Here is a 21,116-nt window from a genome sequence, read left to right as displayed (position 1 = left end):
TTTTGTAATGTAATTTGAAATGTAATTTCAATGTTGATAACAGATTTATAAAAATCTTAGCTCTTTCAATGTCTGCATGTCAGCCCACTAATGTAAATAACCAGAAGGTGTTTACAAGTTGTTAGAAACCTGAACTCCAGTCTTTGTTGTGAACTTAAGGTTCATTTGTGAATTAATAGCTTCACATTAAAATCATTGAGTGATCAACAATAGCTTGCTTTAAGCTCTTACACTGCTTGTTAAGAAGATGAAATAGATTCATGTATATAGTCCGGGCAAAGGTACACTTAAACTTTTAACTAAGACATTATTATAGAAGAGTTTGCAAACATTTATCATAGTATATACTGGACCATATATGGAAGATCTCAAAGTTCCTCCTTTGCAGTTTCACTTTGTTGAGTTAAGGGATGTGGCACAGGAAACTCTCTATCATACTGAGGTGTGAATCAGCATATATTTATAGTTATAATTTCATTTCAGTAAACAGTTTGTGTGATTACTCCTAAATTCCAACACTTCTGTCTCCCAACAATGGATGATCTGGAGAATACAATACCCTTGAAGGATTATATTGCATCCTTGTCCATTTCTTCATTACCAAGGATTTTACAGATCGCCTCTGGAGTCTACTTGCAGAGTGAGTATAATACAAAATTATAGAAGCTTGGCAACAGGTAAACAAAGCATAGTTTTTCATATATACTGAGACAGACTCTAGACAAGAGCTACTGCCACTTTTTCAGTTAGTATTTCAGTTGCCATGTACATGTGAATATGGCGCTGCTATGGGGCTTCAGAATATGTATTTCTCAGTACAAGATTATTTGTATTATTATTTGGGAATTGTGCACATTCTGCTCTATGAACACCTAATGGCACCCTGCTGCGCATTCTTCCCCTTCGCTTCCATTAAAATCATTCATCAACCATCGTCCGTGGATCTGCCAGGACAGTCGTTCGGACGATGGATGACCGGAGCTGTACACACGCCAGATTCTCGTCCGATATATCCCTGAGCCGATTATCAGACGAGAACCATTGGACATGTGTACCTAGCTTTAGTCTTGTGCCAGTGGTGGCATACCAAACTCTTTTCTACTGACAGCTATACCAACCAGAACAATCAGAATTTAAGCTCATCTTCTTGCCATGGCCATCACAGATAGTCAGCAGTTATGATTGAGTAAATACAAACAATCCCAGAGGTTTACTTGCTAAAGCAACATAGGCTTGTTCTTATGTGCCCAATATCAAGTTCAAGGAAAAAAAAAAAAAAAAAACCAAAAAAAAAAACAGGATGACATTACCTCATTTACTAACCTAAGTGAAAAATTAATTGACAAAGGATAATTTTATTTTGCTAAATGTAAAATACATATTCCTTTAGTAAATCAACACTATTGCTCTGTTATTATTTGCAATATTTATGTAGCACCAACATTTTTAAAGCTATCTACAGAGTCATTTGTCATTTCCTCCGGGGAGCTAACAATCTGAAGTCCCTAACACTATCTAAGGCCAATTTTAGGGGAACACCAATTAATCTACCAATATATTTTTTTGAGATGAGAGAAACCCATGCAAACATAGGAGAACATACTAACTCCATGCAGGTAACATTCTGGCTGTGATTTAAACCTGGGACCCTAGAGTCCACATGACCACCGTGTGATGGACTTTACTGACACATAGCAATGTGAACTATCCCTTTGCAAGAGCTATTTAGTTAACTTAGTAAATGAGATAAAGCTCTGCTGACTACAATCATTTGATCAAGTGCAAAGAAAAAAACTAGTTTTTACATTTCCTTGGACGTTATAGGGTATTCTTTGCAAAGTGAACTTTCATCAACATAACCTTAATGACCCCTAATAATTTTTTGCAAGACACCATTGCCTAATTCCATAAAACAATGTATGCATTATTTTGTTACCACCAAAAAAACAGACCATTGTAAAATTGGTAAAAATGCTCTGGATGATAGGCGGTATAGACTTTACAAGAGTTGATGTGATTATAAAAAGTTTTACAAGTCCATGTATATAAAATTATCTCAGATTTTCAAGTATCTTGTAACTGCACCAAATGTCAATACTGTATCAAATGTCAATATGTTCAATGCAGAATGCATATTTGTAGAATATGATGGCAAGTATTAATGTATAGACCATAATTCATTTAGAAGTATCTAACATGGATCTGGGTAATATGACATATTTCTACTACTAATTTATAGATCAGTGTGAGACTGCAGGGTAGGTCTCTGTATACCAGGGTTGTCCAACAGGTGGATCGTGATCTACTAGTAGATCCCAAAGGCAACACGAGTAGATCGTGGAGGCCTGCCTTTCAAAATAAACTCTACCGCGCACAGGAGTTATTAAGTCCAAGTTTTTATTGTTGGTAGATCATTTTGACTTGGTCATTTTAAAAGTAGCTCCCAAGCCAAAAAAGTGTGGGCACCCCTGCTGTATACCATAGTTTTCTATTTTTTTTTTACTTCATGTTGCTTCTGTTTTTGAATCTAATCGAATCTAATCTTCTGTTTTTGAATCTTTAATTTAAACTTCACACATTTAGAAAAAATGTGAAAGTAGCAAAAGCACTATTCACCAATTATTTCTGAGGTTTTAAAAAGCAGCTGGATATGGATGAGCAAACATACTCAGACATAAGATTGTAGCAGATTACAAAGAGCCTTACAAAGAGAATGGGGAAGCTATGCGCATTTCAGATACTTCTAGTGCCCAGCTGTTAGGGGAAATAGGATTTTCTAATATGGCTAATCACTATTTCCCAGAAAAGGCTTTATGTGATCACAGTTTATGGTCATCTTAAAAGCCATACCAATTTCCACAACTGAATGTTTTGCAAAACTAGCAAAGCACCTGCAAATAATAAAGATTTGCCCTAATTTTAAACCTTGAATTTATATTCTTTTATTTTGCAAAAACATTTTAAGCACATATTTTACAAAAACACAAAAAAGCAAATACAGAATTGGTGCAAACACATGTCTTCATACATACAGAAGAACTGTATGTAAGATGTATATTACATGTACCTGACCTTTTGAGCAATTAAATTTAAATTATAATAAACATAAAACAAATTATGACCCTGTGTCACAGCAAAAAGACCACATCCATTATTTTTTTTGTATGTTATACCCTGGTGGACTGGGCACTGAAAAATATTATATATTCTCAGCCTCATCTAAACATGGCAGAAGGAGCAATTGTTTTCCCAGCATTTGGGTATTATAAGTCCTGTTTAATTTTGCCCAGCCAGCATTCCTTTTCTTTTTTTAAGGAATGATTTATTTCCAACAAATCCAAAGTGCATTCTAAATAACCAAGTCATATTGGTAACTGATATAGACCCTGGTATTTTCTTGTTTTTATAAATGGTATTGATTTCTGTAATTATAAACAAAACATATTAATATTATTATTATTATTATTATTATTATTAATAAACAGGATTTATATAGCGCCAACATATTACGCAGGGCTGTACAATAAATAGGGATTGCAAATGACAGACTAATACAGACAGTGATACAGGAGGAGAGGACCCTGCCCCAAAGAGCTTACAATCTAGTAGGTGAGGGAATTTCACACACAATAGGATGGGAGATATGTAGTGGTGGGAAGTAGTGGTGGTTCCAATTGACAGAAGAAGCCGGGTAGGCAAGTTTGAAAAAATGGGTTTTGAGCGCTCTTTTAAATGAGCAGAAAGTAGGAGCAAGCCGAATAGGACGAGGAAGACCATTCCAGAGAGTTGGAGCAGCTCTAGAGAAGTCTTGTAACCGTGCGTGTGATGAGGTTATGAGTGAGGAAGTCATTAGTAGGTCATTGGAGGAGCGGAGAGAGCGGCAGGGGGAGTATTTTTTAACCATGTCAGAAATGTAAGTGGGACAATAACTGTGTAGGGATTTGAAGGCAAAGCACAGGAGCTTAAATTTGATTCTAAGGTGAAATGGAAGCCAATGGAGAGAACTACAAAGAGATGCAGCGGAAGAGGAGCGGAGGGAAGGATGGATGAGTCTGGCTGCAGCGTTCATGATAGATTGTAGAGGGGAGAGTCGGGTTAGTGGAATACCAGAGGGGAGGATGTTACAGTAGTCCAGACGGGAGATGATAAGAGCATGTACAAGAAGTTTGGTAGTCTCAGGGGACAGGTAGGGGCGGATTTTGGCGATGTTGCATAGGTGAAAATGACAGGACCTGGAAATGTTCTGAATATGGGCGGTAAATGAGAGGACTGAGTCAAAGGTGACATCAAGACAACGTGCCTGAGGGGAGGGCCGAATAACAGTGTTGTTAACAGTTAGATATATGTCAGGGGGCGATTTGGAATTTGAGGGGGGGATGATGATGAGTTATGTTTTATCCAGGAACATAGAAAACAATAAATCCAGAAACTCCACTGAGCAACAACAAAAAGGGAACAACTCCATAAATATAAACACAGAGATGGGCAAATCAAGAGAAAATTATAGAAATAAGAGAAAAAAGAGGTTATGGTGGCTGGGGGGGGGGGGGGGGTGATGAATAAAAAGTAATCCAAATGCAGAGGTGCATCAAAGCAATACCTGGTCCATGAGTAGGCAAATATTTAAAATAAAAAAGTTTAATTCCAGGAAAAAGTTACACAAAATACCCAGTGATTGGTAGTAGGGTTACATAAAAATGGATTTTCCCCAGCAATGTTTCATGGGCATAGTGTGTTGTATAATGAAATGGAATGAACAAGGACCTTCCCCCCCTTTTAGAACTTATTGTTTCTAATATTGACTTGTTCCCATGATTCCAGTAAATTAACCATACTAATACTACAGACACTCTGATTTCATGCTGTTTAAAGAAGAACAGAAGATAGCATACTTTCTTCCAACTTGGCTTTGTTTGAAGCTTCCAGCAAAGTACTTCTATTGTCATTTGGTGACTTTCTTACTTTTTGGCAGCAGATCCTATTTAGCCTTGACATAAAATATACATGAATTCGCAGTTATAATCTTGCTTTATTATTTGACCATGGCTTTATTTAGAGAGACAATGGCAGTTACTATGCTAGCAAATAGTTGTCAGACCTCAAGAATTACAATTCTATCTTGCTTGAGAAAATCTGTATTCTGATCTTCAGGTTCTAAATAAAAAAAAGGTTTGTCCTCTCCTCTCTCTAGATGTCAGCTTCTTGATTTTATAAAGCTCTCCAGGACTGCAGAGGATATACTTTCATCAGTAAAGTTGGGTGATCCAGCAAACCTGGAATGATTTCTTCAAGGTCATTTGTTAGAAAATGTTTTGAATCCTGGACCACATCCATTCCAGGTTTGATGGATCACCCAGCTTCACTGATGAAACTGTATCCTCTCCAGCCTTGAAGAGCTTTAATAAAGCAGGCCCAATGTGTATGATGGATAGGGATACTTGTAGTCTCAGCTCTCTATAGTAATATGGAGTGGCTACAAATGAAGATTTTTTAAATGGATCATGAATTGGAGCCACAGAAATCCTTCTGAAGAGGATCATGAATTGGAGCCACAGAAATCCTTCTGAAGAGGATATTATACAGATATTTTAAAATGCCAATTGGAATATTTGTATGAGTAACCTATATTTTTTTATCTTTACTTAAACCAACACCTGCCTGTTTGCAGTGTTTTGTAGAAAGTACACTGTGCTGCACATGCACAGCTTAGTGTACACTCTTGGCATACCTCAATGCCAGAATATTACACTCCTGCACGCATGCACTGGAATAAATTCATTCATGGGAATCAAGATGGCTAAAGATCCTGAACTCCGAAAAGGACCAGGTAAATAGGTGTTGGCATGAGTTAGGTTTATTTCCATGTTAAAAAAGTCTTTACTCTGAACTTCATTTTCTCGAGTCAGGGCATCCATTGCACTAGCAGTTAAAAAATAAATATACGGTATATCATTAGTCAGTCATATTTTTTTGACGTCTTTTTAGTTTTTAAACCTGCAACCTAACTTTTTTACCAAAAAGACTTTTTTTGTGCATTTATCCAGAAAACCTTTAAATGTTACAAGATTTCAGATGTTACAAAAGTTACAAAAAATAATCAGCATTAGAAAGATAATTGCAATATCTCCACTTTGTGCAAGAACACGCAATTGTTTTGGTAACTCTGTCTGCTGTGTTGTCACAGTGTCCACAAAAACAGTGTCCACAAAAACATCACGGTTCATACAAAACAATAAAACAATCGTACAGTAAGCGTTCATTACATGTCTCAAAAGGGAATTCTTGTACATCTTGACCAAGTCAGAGACATATAGAAGCGCCAGGGCTGGTTTGGCTTTGATATCAACATCCGTAATGTTAAAGATAATTTCAGCTACGGAATTCCAATAAAATTGCAATTTGGGGCACTCCCAAAAAATATGCAGCAGCGTGCCCTGAGCTATACCACATCTCCAGCAAATGCCGTCAGTATGTGGAAAGAGCTTGGCAAGCCGATCAGGTGTCCTGTACCAGCTTTTCAGGGATCTGGGTACCCGAGTATGAGATAGATGTCTTAGCTGGAGAATAATTTCAGGTCGCAGTTAAGTAGTGATATAGGCCTGTAGCTAGTGCTCGATTTGTCAGGCTTGAGTATCACTGATATGTGGGTGGTCAATGTATCGCATGTAATAGCATGACCTTGAGAGAGGGCATTCAATGTTGTTACCAGCTGTGGTCCTACGATGGGGAAGAATTGCTTTTAATTTGTCAAAGTAAGATCGTCAGGGCCTGGCACCTTCTCGTAGCCGTGCGGCGAAGTGCAGACTGGAGTTCCAATAATGTGCTTGATTTGTCTAGTCCCTCTGTAATTTCTGAGGTGAGTGTAGGGAAATCAGAAGCACTGAGGTACTCTCGAATTTTGGTTAACCGGTTCTCAAGTTGTAAAGTTGCCTATAGTAAACATGGAAGGTGCGAGCTATGTCAGCAGTGGCGTGTGCTATTGTACCTGCTGGCGTTTTGATGCTGGGGATAAACATAGCTGCCCTCTTGGATTTGAGCGTTCTTGCCAAAGTTCTACCGCAATGGTTGGCATGCTCAAAGTAGAACAGTTTGCAGTTAAGCAATTGGGATTAAGCTGTTTCTATATAAAGGAAATTAATTTGGTCGCGCATAGAGCGCAATTGGGCCTCCAGATCTGCCGCAGGAAGCTGTTTGTGCAGCATCTCAAGCCTATAGAGTTTTAGGAGCAAGGTGTTCAGCCTCTCTACTTTTAACTTTTTGAGCCTGCTGCCTTGTTGAATAAACAAGCCCCTGATGAAACATTTATGTGCTTCCCTGACATGAAGTGGGTTGTCTGTGGACCCTTTGTTACAACCAAAGATAGAGCGAAGCTCTTGCTCGATTTTCTCATCGAGGCCTGGGGTCTCAAGCAACATGTCAATAACTTTCCAGGTGCTTGGTGCAAAGGTCCTGGACCCCATGGAAATAGTTATTGTAACCGGTGCATGGTCGGAAAAGGTTGTGGAACTGTCATCCGAATCAAGTACTTGAAGAATAGCATTATGGGACACCAAGAAAAAATCCAGTCCGGAATACATGTTGTGCACTGGGGAGTAAAACGTATAATCCCTAGCTCCAGGGATACAGTCCTTTTCAACCATTTTGAGAGAGGTTTTGTGACTTATTCTTTCAATTCTTGTCCTGCACACAGTGTACCTGACTTCACTTCCTGGCCAATGCACCATAGATGTGGAGCTCCTGGCCTCTTTATATGTTTGGTCAAGAAAGCATCACTATTATCTAAAAATTTAGCTCTAAATATTTAGTTACCTTTAACATTGACTTTTGGGGAACTTGATATCTTATCTCTATATTCATCAGAAGTAAGACTGGCGTGTCTACTGGCCTAACACTTACTACCAGAACAGTTAAATGCACCTTACTACACATCCTTGAGCTGTGGTTATCATTTACATCTGTTAGTGTTCGTGTCATCCTTTTATCTTTACCAAAATCATGTATACTATTGAATTGCACTGACCCATTTAATGTAATAACACTTCTAAAGAAATTGTTACACTCCTCCTTGGAAATCAAATAAGACATTATTTAACTCTTGTTACTTTATAAGGTGATGGAGGAACCAATCACCATTATATATGAATTATACTTGAGTTTATATTATATTTAAACTTTGCTTTTTAGTTGTATACCATTAACTTTGATACAGATGTTGGATGTTGCTTTCAAAGTACACAATTGAACACATAAAAAGTCCCCGCTAACCCACAGCTAGTTGTGTTGTCCCAGCACTCCTGGACTTCAGTGCGCAAAGGATAGTGAAGGTCTGACAGAGGCCAGGAACCCACAAACAGGGCAGGGTACACAATGGAAGTAAGACAGTCCAGTTGCCAGTTGTTCTAAAGATATGCAGTATAGGAGGGTTTAGCGGAGGGAAGCCCAGAAACAGAGCCAAGGGTCATACAAAGGTATCAGTTCATCAAACAAGTTAACCAAGGGTTAGGATAAGCAGAGTCAGGGTCGCAAGTAAAGGTCAGTCCATGCAACAGACAATCTCAGGTTCAGAAAACAGGCAGCAACAGGTAGTCCAGGAGTATAGTACACCACCAGCAGATTAGACAAGCTAAACGCTTTAATGGGCAACTTCTGCCTGGGGGTTGAAAAACTTTAGGGGGCCTGATTTATTAAAGCTCTCCAAGGCTGGGAAGTATACCCTTTTATCAGTGAAGCAACCCTGGAACGGTTTTCTTCAAAGTAATTTGCTATTGACTACAAAATGTTTTGAATCCTGGACCAGATACATTACAGGTTTGCTGGATCACCCAGCTTCACTGATGAAAGTGTGTTCTTTTCAGCCTCCAGAGCTTCAATAAATCAGGCCCTAAAAGACCAATTGTCAAAAGCAGAGCAGGATCATAACTAGGAACTAATGCGCTCATTGGCTGCTCACAGTACTCTAAAATCCACTTCAGCTGCACACAGTATCAGAGCAGGGGATGCTGACAGAGCATTCATGGCTAAAGGGAAACTGGGGATGCTGCAGGCTGCAGAGCAGAGGAGGGACAGCTAATTCAAAGATCGCCTATGCTAGTTCAAGAGATGTCTACGGATGGAATAAGCAGAGGACAATATACTGTGGTGGCACACAGTGCAAGATTGCTGGCCAGATAAGTTCCTCCTAACAGGTGCATGTTCCAATCCTTGGAAATCACTGATACAAAGTATGATAATACCTAAAAATGAAAATGTCTGGGCAACAGATACATCTGGAAATATTTATCTTCTCACAACTCTCATTTGTTTATCCTACTGACATGTATTGGCATGATGGTCACCTGCAAAAAACTGTGAGAGCTAGGGGAGCCAGGAAACTGAAAATCCTAGAAGACTACAAGGAACACTTTCTTACAAAACAGCCACCTTTGGCAGTATTCCCTTTGTTTTTACAGGTACAGCTTGCCTCCTTAAAAATGTTAATATTGCCACAGTGTTTAAATTAGATGTTTATAATACCAATATTTAGGTACAAAAGGAAAATGTGTTTTTGATAATATATTTATTATCATCATAACTTCTGATTTTAATCACTTTACTTACAGGTTCCGTGTATGACATTAGTGGCTCCGAATGTTGTTTATCAACTGGAGATTTGGTAAAGGTAACTGGAAAAAAGTTGCAGTCTGTAAGTCTTTTAAACATAAAAACCGGAAAGAGTCAAACACTGCCAAGTGACTTTCAAGGTAATTTTAAACTCTAAATTTTTTCTAAATATATTTAACAAAAACTAGTCTGAGCACCAGAGTACACATTATTCTGCATACTTTTAGTGATCAGTTTTTAGTGATAAAAACAATTGATTGAATATTGAAAGAGAATGTTAAATGTATAGATCAGATTGGATGGGAGGATAATTATATTCACCATTTACAGAGAGCCTGCAATACAGAAGGAGTAATGTTTTACAGAGTTTCCTACAAGATGCTCTATTTTTATGTACTTGTGAGCAGACAATATTCAAATTACAAAATTCTCGGATTACACAAAGGCAGAAAACATTTATTTTGCTTGTGAACATCCTCAAATTATAATGAACAGATCAACAGTATAAAGTTTTTTTTTATGTTCTACATAAATAAATACAATTATTTGATAACTTGAGCCTCTAGACCATTTCCAGAGCAGAAATTTTTGTTGCAGAAATTTTTCAGTATTGCACTTGTATTGTACCTTTTTGTAGTATACCTTAACATATTGCATATGGGGTTATTCTTAGGGTTGATAGGGGTTTAGTTAATGTAGGGTTTAAACTAACATCTTTTATTTCCTAGATTTGTATTTGAAAACAGTTACCATGATATTATGTAATTGCAATTTATTGATGTAACTAGTAAAAGCCAAAGTGAACAATGACATTTTACTTTAGTATTGTTTAGTATTGTTTTCTCCATTTTCAATTCTAAGAGCAAGAAATGCATGTAGCATAAAAAACTCATGCAGGAAGAAAAAAAGAATTGTACACAATGCTAACGTAACAATTAGTTAAGATCAGTTTTGGTTAGGATGAATTCAAATGGACAACAGCTTTCATTAGTTAGTAATCCTTAAAATTCAGAGGGAGACCGGATTGGTTTACTTGAGCGCATGATGCTTACGCAGTAAATGTATGTAATGAGCACATAACAAAAGTGCAAGAAACAGCGTCAACAAAACAGCAGAACAACTGATTACAGGGAAAAAGCTTTGTATTATAATTTTGATGTAAATATTCCAGTACAGCTAAACAACATATTCTATATTTCAGGTGTGTTTGATGTCTTTGCTCATAGTTGTGTGTACAACACGCTTGAAATGCTACACGGTGAATTATCCAGTGGTGATCACATGCATCCATATTGGTTCACTTCCAAGTCAGATTTTACGGTGGGAAATCAGATTATTCGGCAGCAGATTCCTATTCACTTTGTGTCATTTGACAGAAGTACTTGTTGTTCTGAATGTCATGTCTATGAGGATTCTAGTACATACTCAATTACAATCCCAATAACCACACAAGGACTATTTTATGAGTATGAAAATACGGATTCGTATACACTTGAGCAGGTTTTGCAGTCTCCAGCTTTACTGAAACGAACCTTTAAATGCAGAACTTTAGGACCTGGAGCATACAGAATATGTCCAGTATATGAAATTGAAACGATTATGAATAGTAAGTATATTATCAATTCATAGTAAATAGCTAAAATATGTATGTCTCTATGGCAAAGGTATTTCTATTTTAATCAGGTAATGCTCAATGGAGATCTTTCATTTTTTCTCTTTCATTTTGGTCTTTCATTTTGGTCTCTTCATTTATGCATACAAAATATGTTTAATTATATGATTTAATATTTCACTTTACACATTCTTGTGTTACGTTAGGGCCAACAAAGCACCACTTTTATTGGGTCCGAAAAAAAATGTGTTGGAATATATAATAGTTCTTTACCACCTCAGATAGAAGCACCAAGTATTAACGTGCAAGTTTAGTTTTGGAGATTATGGGAAAGAAGTAGAACCCTGTCAGGTTTTGCTATTTCTTGCTCCTCCTCACCTGTGAGGATACATTTAAAATGTGATACACATCAACATTAAAACATTAAAACATTCACATGTGTATTATTCATTAATATATCTTGATTTCTGTAATGGTCCTTTTATAATCCTCTAATAAAAATGATTGAAAAAAAACTATTACAAAAATGAATTGCTTCTAGACCAACTACAGTATATTTAAATAAATTATATTTAGTTCTTTCTCTGCTTTAAGAGATTTAACCTCACTTGCTGTATTGCTAACCATTGTCAATGTTCCAGTATGTGAGGGGAATTCTACCTGATGAAGCCCTGAATAATAATAATAAAAAAAAAAACATTTTGCATTAGTTAAGCAAAATGTAAGGAACAATACATAATAGGCTGCAATATATTAGTGGCAATATCCAACATATTATTTACCCACTAAGCATTAAATACCTTGATCTACATCATTTATAACAGAAATTAGTGTCATACAGATTTTTGTTATGATTGATGAGGACCAAGGGGTACAATGCTTCAATCTAACTTCATGTAGCTGGAGAGAGAGCGTATACTGTTCTATTAAAAGCTTTGTTTATTAGTTGCAGTAATAATAAAAAATAATTTTCCTGTCTATCATGAATTCTCCAGTGTTTTATCCTCTTTAAACTATACCTGCCGGTATATAAATAAAATTGCATGTCGTACATAGGCAGGTAGGTTTTGCAGTGCGGTCTAGAAGTTTTACATGGGTGTGTAATAATAAAAGATTTATATGTTTACCTAAACAATATGTATTTTTATATTCACTTCCCTTATCATGTTCAAAACACTATAAATAGAAAAAAAACACTAAGATAAAAAAAAGTTTCATTTCCTTTAAACAAATGAAAAGAGAAATTTATAAGATGTACAGCTGTTGATTTTCACCACTTAAAAAGCATAACTTAATATTATGTTGTTTTATGTAAAACACCACCCCTGTACCCAGAGAAATTTTATCCCATAATTGTAAAAGGAAAAATGATAATGTATATTTATAAATTTATTATCAACATTTTTTACAACCGTCAAAATTGTAGTAACCTTTGTTAAAATTCTTGCAATGTTTACTTATTACTTATTTGAGTATTTATTTTTCTTTATGCAGTGAGAAAAGATATGGTGATGATTCCATCAAGTCTTGAAGTTGATGTAATAGATATCACTGATCAGGGTGGAAACATCACTTTTATACAGCCGCTGTCCTTGGAAGAAGTATGTCAGTATGAAAGCAAGTTTCCAGTTGTTGCAGAAATTTTGGATATGGCAGAATGCAACCATCTGTTGAAAAATGACACTTATTCGGCTCTACAAAAAGGGAAAAAAATAGTAATCCACAAAAAAATTATCTCTAGAAAAGTGTTGGCCAAAGCATGTAAAGGTAAAACATTCAGGTTCTTTTACATCCACAAACAATACCAAGGAAAGTTTCGCTTAAAACCAAGAGAATTTACAACAGTTTATGAGCTGTGGACCAAAATGATGGAAGGAACACAGTTAACTGTTGTGGTGACCCAAGATAGTGAAAGCAATGATGATATCTTACCTTCCCTGTTCATTGGAGATCATTTACGCACTTTGAATCAAACCAGAACTATTTTTTCAAGTCAAAGTGGACCACAAGAAGTTGATGTGTTGGTTTGCAATAAAGAGTCAACAGATGATGATGAAGAAGATGAAACAGAACAAATCATGCTTCCTTTGTATATGGAAGGACATTTTGTAGAGGAACTTAAGGACAACAAAAAATACAACATTAATAGTTTGCTAGAGAAGCATGAACTCCCCTTTGATGTGAAGGTTGTAGCAAAAGACACATCTTTACCCATCGATCCTATGATTTCCTTTGCTACTGTCAGAATGGAAGAGATAGTTGAAGAACCTGTGTTGTTGGTCAGTTTGTTGGACAATGTCTCGGAATGCTTTGAGTTGCCTCTTAAATATTTTAACATCTCAGTAGTTTTACAGGATGATTTTGTCCCTCCAGAAAACGAACTCATTACTTCAAATAAGTTAGAAGAACTAACAGAATGGTTTTATTATTCCTTAAGGCACTATCTACCAACTCAACAGCTTCCACCTCCTCGGCCACCTAAAAGACAGGTCACAACTAAAGCCCATCAACTATGCAATGCACACGCTGAGAAAAAAAGCTCAATTCATCCTAATTTGAAGGTACACGATAATTTATGCATGTATTGTATTGCTGTCTATTAAAACAGCAACATATTTCCATCTTTATTTTTAAAGTTATTTTTTGCCTTTGTGATTGAAAATGAATAAGTCGAAATGATTATCATTGATAGTGCTTTAGAATAAAAATAAGCCCAAATTTTTCAGCTATCAATGACACATATATTTGAATATTATTAACATTCATGGTTTTAGGACATTTAGGTATTTTTACATGGATATCTGCAGGGAGTTTTTCAGAAAGATGACAAAAATCTCCTTGACCTAAAAATTAATATTCATCAGTAGCATTAATAGGAAAAATATATGTTTAAATCGGATACATAAAAGAGCAATACAGAAATTAACCCCTAAAACACCTAATCTCTCGATTAGAAAATGTTTATTTTATCTACATTAAGCAAATCTGGTATTATTATATATCAATATTTAAATCAATTCCAAGAAATTAGTGGATTATCATACAATATATTATACAACAGTATACAGAAATTTGGCAGAAGTATTTGGCTCATATAGTACAACCGTAACACATAGGTTTTGGCTGTGGGTACAAGTAGTCTCCAGATTACATAAGAGATAGGGACTATAGGTTTGTTCTTAGGTTGTATCTAGAAGCATTCGTGTCTAAGAGCGTCCGTATGTCAGATGTCTTTAACTCGGGGACAACCTGTATATGTATTCTATATAGGTTTTCTAAAAAGCAATATGAGATACATATGAAAAATTATTAGTAGTTGTGTTGTATTTGTAGATAGAGGAACTAGGTAAAACCATTTCCTCCTTACTGTAGAGTCAGTGTGTAATCATTTATGCATCCAATTTTAGATTTACCGTTAATTTCCACTGTGCCCCTTCCCCCATCAAGCCTGTGTCCTACACACGAACAAGCCCTGTTTGTATTCAGGAGTCGTCCGTATGCTGGATGTCTTTAACTCAGGGACTACCTGTATATGTAATCTTTATAGGCTTTCCAAAAATGTATAAAGCACCAACATTTTTGGCTTTCTTGTCAGAAGAAATTAGATTAAAATATTTTAATGCATTTGCCAAAATAAAAAGTGGCTTTATTACACAACTTCTGTTATAAGAAAACAAGCCTTGAAGGACATAACTGCAGCCCTAATATGTAGTGCAATAGAAATATGGCCCCGTAGCACAAGTGGACAAGTACCATCATTTAACTATTTATACATATAAATTGTATGTAGAAACCAAGATAGAGCATGGGATTGTATCATTGGAAACATCTTAAGTCTTTACTCATATTTCTAATCGATACTACTATGTTGTAACGTACTGGTATGCTGGAAAACTTGATTTCCAGAGTTGAATTTAAAACAGACTGTTTCCCATTAAAAGTGGAGATACAGCAGAGGTGCCCAATATTAGGATTTTAAGTCCAATACAGTACATATTTGTATATTTTGAAAATATTATGTTTGGCAATTTTAGGGATTAGGTAACTTTAGTAGATGGATTTATTTTTCTATAAATCAGCATAACATTTAAATTTAATTTACATTTGATTTAAACTGTTGTCATTAGTACTGTTTGTAGTTTAAACTTATCATATCTTCAGGAAATGGGCTTTTGAACTCCAACTATAGTTACAGAGATACTAGCCTGTGTGATAATACACCTCTAAGGTATGTGTAAATGACAGACTTGGCTCACATGAAATGGGCACAATGATACGACTGTTCTTCTGCCTGAAGAGGTCAGGCAGCACTTGACAAAGGAGGAAAACGGAAACAGCGCTGGAGCATGGAGGGAGTAAGTAAACCTAAAATATTTGTTTTAGAAGAAGAGAGGTAAGGCAAACAATAATGTAAAACTTGTGGTTGAAGTTATTCTTCAGAATGTTGCTTGCTGTCAGCATTGCTGAAGAAGGTTACGAGTAAGGTTCTGGTGATAGATGCACCTGCCCTGCATAAAAAAAAAAAACATTGTCTTTGTACTTTGGTGTATCAGTCAGGCGCAGTGCAGACACAATATTAAACCTGTTGTCAGTGACCAAATTGGAGGTAGGGGAGAAGGCCAGTGTGCAATTTGTTTTTGAATGGTGGAAAACAACTTCCTCACATTGTGACTTCTCTCATCCAGACTGACTAGGAGGATTGCATGACAGTTCCTGAACTTATACATGCCATATTGTGAAGTGGAACAGCTCCACCAATGGCGCCACCACCAGAAACAGCTGCAGAACCAAACAAGAAAATTACATTTGTATCATTATCAATTAGTTTCTCCTCTGCGCTTCATACTTGTAGCGACTCCTGATTTATCAAATGTTCTGCATCTTCAAACAGCTCTTCTACCTTATTAACTTGTGATTTAAACAAACTACTTATGGTAAATCCATGTGAGACAGGAGTTCTGTCAACAAATGGAAAATTGGGTATATGTCATGTGGAGGGAAGCAAAAGCACTCTGTTAAGTGTCACATTCACGGTCTTCTTCTACCTTCTGTGATTAAAATAGTCCACAAGGTTTGGAATCATAATTTGAGGTTTCTGCATCTTGCCATTTTGTAAAAACATGAGCAATTGAAGCTCTTTCTGTCTGCTTCCACTGTGGTGGTGGCGTGTTTTCCATAGTTTTGTAAATTCTGGACCCAAGAGGTGTAGTATAAATCAAGAATCCACTATTAGCTGGGCTCTTGTCTGGCCTACTTCTGTTGTAAATCGTATTTCAACCTGATGATGACATTTTAAAACTAGCACAATCTGCAAGTCAGTATGTTCACTTTGATTATTTAGGAGAACAGGCAAACTTGTATGCAACAATAGGAAAAAATGTATTGTGTATACCTAGAACTAATTGTTTTTTGTGATTTTGTGATTTCACTTGCTTAACAGTCACAGTATAGGAAAACTTAGTGAAATATATTAGCAACAAAGAAAAACAAACTTCCTTGTGAAAAGCAAATGGCACATTGGCTAGCCAGGCACTGTCTTTTATACAGGGCTCCATTAATATCAGCTCTCTGTAGAAGATGAAGACAGGTGTACCAATAAAGCAGCTGACTATCATTGAATGAACCTGAGTGTAGGCACTTTTCCCCATGCTTGGAATATACAAACTTGGAGTAAAAAATTCAGATTTCTCACATCCTGATCTAAGGTCAGAATAGCACAGACCTGATAAAAAATAAATTCCAATCTGAACTATCTGACCACCACTATTTGTGAACCCATTGGCAGCATACATTCTTGGTTATCAAACTGCCAAGCAGTAAAGGCAAATCTGTCAGTTATAGCTGCCACTTTCCAAAACAAGTTAATACAAGTCAATAACGGTTCCTAAAATTCTTATCTGAAAGAATTACATTATACAAATATTCATACCAGTTTTCTGTTTACCTTTCAGAACTCTCCAGATACCATTTCCAAACCGCCAGTGCCCCACCAAAAGACTTCCTCAGAAGAAAGCAAAACAGCTGGTGAGATATGTAAAATACAGAGGGGTAATGAATACAAACCCACGCCCCATCGAAAGGCTTCCTCAGAAAAAAGTAAAACAGCTGGTGAGATATATAAAATACAGAGGGGTACTGTGTATAATCCCAACCCAAAAAGGAACACAATAAAGCAAAAAGGTGTGTTAATGTACTTATGGGGACCCTTTCTTTACATATACAGAGCAAAAAAAAATGTTACCTAACATATCTTCAACCCAGCAACATACACTAACCTTCCCTCACTCTTATCCTGCTTTTTTGGCTACAAGGATTGGAGAAAGAATGCCGTGCATACTCCAAGATGACTTACGCAATGTTAGGGAGTCCTGCAAAGTGAAGAGTTTAATAGAGGTGCACATAAGTGAAACATGGGGTTAATAATGCAAGAGGGATCAAAACCCCAGCATTCTTGGTGTCCCCAGGGGCTAAAATGCCCTAGCTTCGGCAGGTAAAAAAAATTACCCTTAATCAGTGGTGGGTAAAATATTCATGTGTATGTGATGCTAGTAAAAATAAAACATGTGATGTTAGTGCCTCATCGTCAGTGGTGGAAGGAAGTCTTCCTTGAAAATGCCAGTAAAATAAATGTAGGATATGGGGGGGGAGGGAAACTAGGTGACGCTATGGTGAAGGGAGCTGAGGAGCTCTGGGGAGTGGTGTGGCTAGAGGGTGGTAGGAGGCTAAAGGGGTCTGGGAGAAGTCTGAGGAAGGGGCCTGCTCCTCTACACTTTGTGTATTACAATACAGATCCTTACAGTACAGGCAGCCATACAAAATGAAGGCAGATTTCCTTATCCATCTCTGATCACGTGATATTTCGCAAGATAGAGACAGAAAAAAAAGGGCAGTTCTCCCTCACTCCACAACAGGGTCTTTTACTGAGAGAAAGTCTGTTCTTAATTGGGTTCTTGGTCCCTTTAGTAGCTAACCCAGTTTTATCACTATCTGACATGAGTGATGATAGTGTCACTTCTGTCAGTCAGTAGGTAGCTATGACTAGCACTGTCACATGTCAGAAGTCATACTGAACAAAATGTTTAATTTACCTATACAATATATAAAGATCATTATCTGTTATAAGGCAATCAAGAGCAGCAAAATAGGTTTGACATTGCTAAAAAATATTGTCCTTGTTGCGAAAAACCCACACATTATAGCTTAGTCTTATGTAATATCCCTGTTCAGTAAACAAGCAACAGTGCCAAACAAAAAACTAAGCAGTTGAAAGTAACTTATAGTAGGGCTGGCCATACACTAGAAAATATTTCCTCAGTAACACAGCACAGTAAGGGGTCTTCCTATTACTGTTGAAGGGTACCTATTCTTTAAAGTCTCTAAGCTTAACAGTTTCCCCACCTGCTTTACTTTTTGTATCCCCCATGTAAATGCCTCAAATCAGAAAGCAACCTAGTTACCGTTCCTTTTGAACCTGTGAGTACTGCATACGTTTGGCTTTTCTGTATAGGTTCTAAAGGAAACGGTAAAACATTAAGGGATTGCTTAGAAAACATGTAACCCCTAATTTATGTTGATAATTGGAAGTGGTTTTAAAGTATCCTATACCGAAGGATACTACACTGTGGGTAAACAAAGTGTTGAGAAAATCATGCTCCACAGAGTCTGGACATCCTCCCCAAATGACTTACACTTAGATGGTTAAAAATCCATACTTTGAATAACACCAAAGTCCTGTACTAATTTCACTCTTGCTTCACTATTCACTATTCTGCCTACTGCTTATGACTGACCTCAATCACATGCAGACCCATATTCCCTGGCAAAATAGTGCAGTGTTAGCATGTTCTGGTTAGCTTAACAAAATTTCTATTAGGACCAACTTGCACGCCAAATATTTTTTATATATTTTATGAAAATATAAAGTTTTTATTTGTTACACTGTTTAATGAAAAAAAAAAACTGTAATAATATATGCTGGAAAATGTGCAATGTTTTTATATTTTCCAATAATGTATTTTGTTTTTAATATTATAATTGTTTTATTACAGTTACACTAATCAATAGATAACATTACAGATATACATTCAAAAGGTGACAGTATTCACCTTCAGGCAGAAAGCTTTACATTTTATTCAAAGATATATCCAGCCCACAGCTTTGTGTATTTCAAAGCTAACATAACAGTTAGGGGTCTGTTTTTTAAAGCAGTGAACCTGATATTCACTGAAACTTTCTCTGGTGGAGAACATTCCAGGTCCATATGTTTCAATGGCAATAATCAATTCCCCACCAGGGAATGTTTCAGTTAATTCACTGCTTTATAAACAGACCCCTTAGATTCGGAAATGGTAATCATTAGTTTACAAGTGAACAGATCATTCTAACCCAGAAGACTGGCACAACAATTTCTTGCTATTCTAGTCATATTTGCTGGTGCTGTTGTTAATATATTCTTTACCTTCCTGTCACCAGCTCCTTTCTCGTATTCACTCCTTTGTCAGGTCTGGTTGTGGTTTGAGCCATGTTCAGATTTTCTTACCTCCTGTAAGGTGAAATCTCTTCAATAAAAACACAGGTGGGGACTTTAAACATACCATGGTTTATGGCCTGGATGTAATATCATGACAGAATCAATTTCTGCATACATTGTTTTTAAAAATATGTTCTATAGTGATTTGGCTGGGTCATGACATGCAACTCAATATTATGCACATTTTTTTTACAGACAGTGATAGTGATCATGACTATGAAGACATAGAGGAACAAATGAAGAATAAAATGAAAATAGCGACTAAAGTGACCAACAGAATACAATTTTGAGTCAAATCTAACCACTTTGCTTGCACAAATATGTTGGCTGTCATAAACATTCTCTTTTCTATATAATACCTGTTTGTTTTTTATAGGTGAAAATTTCAATATACATGGAAACTTTTTTAAGCAAATAATGTATTTACTGTAGGTTACAATATCATGTGACTGAATTTATCCAGGAATGCTTGCCTAGATACACCTTTATCTACCTAATTCAAGAAAGAATATCTTTAACATACATGCATACTATGTTGGATTTTGGTTGGTAAAGCATCGTGTATTTTGAACAATTGTTATTTTTAATGTAAAATAATGTTTTCAATTTTAATTTATGTTTTATATTAGTGCTGCTGTTTTCATGCAACCTTTTTGCATCCACTTTCTATGTACATAAATGCAATCTAATAGCTACTGCAAGGGACTTCTCACAGGCCACATTTCTGAGAAAGGCAATAGTTAACCATGCCTGTGCATAGTGTGTTGGATGTTCTAGTCTTTATGTGACAGGGTGACAATTCAAGAGAAGAATTCATAATGGTCCTTAAATTGAGAGCCTGGCACTTTTTTAATCACCTGACTAAGGTCACTCTCAGCAACCACCTACTCGAGTGAAATGGTGCTGGATGTCCACTGTGGCCAGTTGGAGAAGAACAAAGGTAGAATGTATATTTATGCATGTATGTATGTATTTATGTATCTAATTTCCTAGATTATCTTTGCATTCATGGTCTTATACTGTATGAAGATGAATAAAGAAACTCCCTATCCCATAGCAATCTCAAAATCAGGATTATCTCATTAACTAAATAACATACACAAAAGTTTTAGGCTTTAGTAAAAAAAAATCATGTGTGTTGTTGTTTGGTAGCAGGTTTTTTATTTTTACAATATACCATTTTTCTTCTTGTCATAATGTTAGCCTTAATTTTATGGCTGAAAAATGTACTTTATTTTGGAACATACAGAGTGACATTTTGGAATATGACAGAGTTATTGTATAATGTTTTCTTAATTAGAATCAAATAACAATATTGCAGTATTTTTACTTGTTTATAAATCATAAACTTTTACTATATACCCTGTTTCCCCG

General features: G+C 36.2%; 1 protein-coding gene across 3 annotated transcripts; it reads left to right on the top strand.

Annotated features, from left to right (window-relative positions):
• The first annotated feature begins 449 nt into the window (after positions 1–449).
• On the top strand, positions 450–20,810 carry THEMIS2 (thymocyte selection associated family member 2). Of its 3 annotated transcripts, none has more exons than XM_072420491.1 (6): positions 450–640; positions 9,600–9,740; positions 10,802–11,206; positions 12,707–13,773; positions 17,164–17,236; positions 19,938–20,810. In XM_072420491.1, exons 1-6 carry the CDS (start codon positions 535–537, stop codon positions 20,030–20,032), a joined length of 1,887 nt encoding a protein of 628 aa, XP_072276592.1. In that variant the 5' UTR covers positions 450–534; the 3' UTR covers positions 20,033–20,810. The 3 variants fall into 3 exon arrangements, with proteins under 3 accessions (XP_072276592.1, XP_072276574.1, XP_072276583.1); XM_072420473.1 differs by having other exon boundaries at positions 17,164–17,392; XM_072420482.1 differs by having other exon boundaries at positions 451–640; positions 17,164–17,320.
• The last annotated feature ends 306 nt before the right edge of the window (positions 20,811–21,116 follow it).

The sequence above is a fragment of the Pyxicephalus adspersus genome, chromosome 1, assembly GCF_032062135.1.
Source record: "Pyxicephalus adspersus chromosome 1, UCB_Pads_2.0, whole genome shotgun sequence".
NCBI lineage: Eukaryota > Metazoa > Chordata > Amphibia > Anura > Pyxicephalidae > Pyxicephalus > Pyxicephalus adspersus.
The sequence above is the reverse complement of the archived record's forward strand: the minus strand, read 5'-3'. Positions and strand labels throughout refer to the sequence as shown.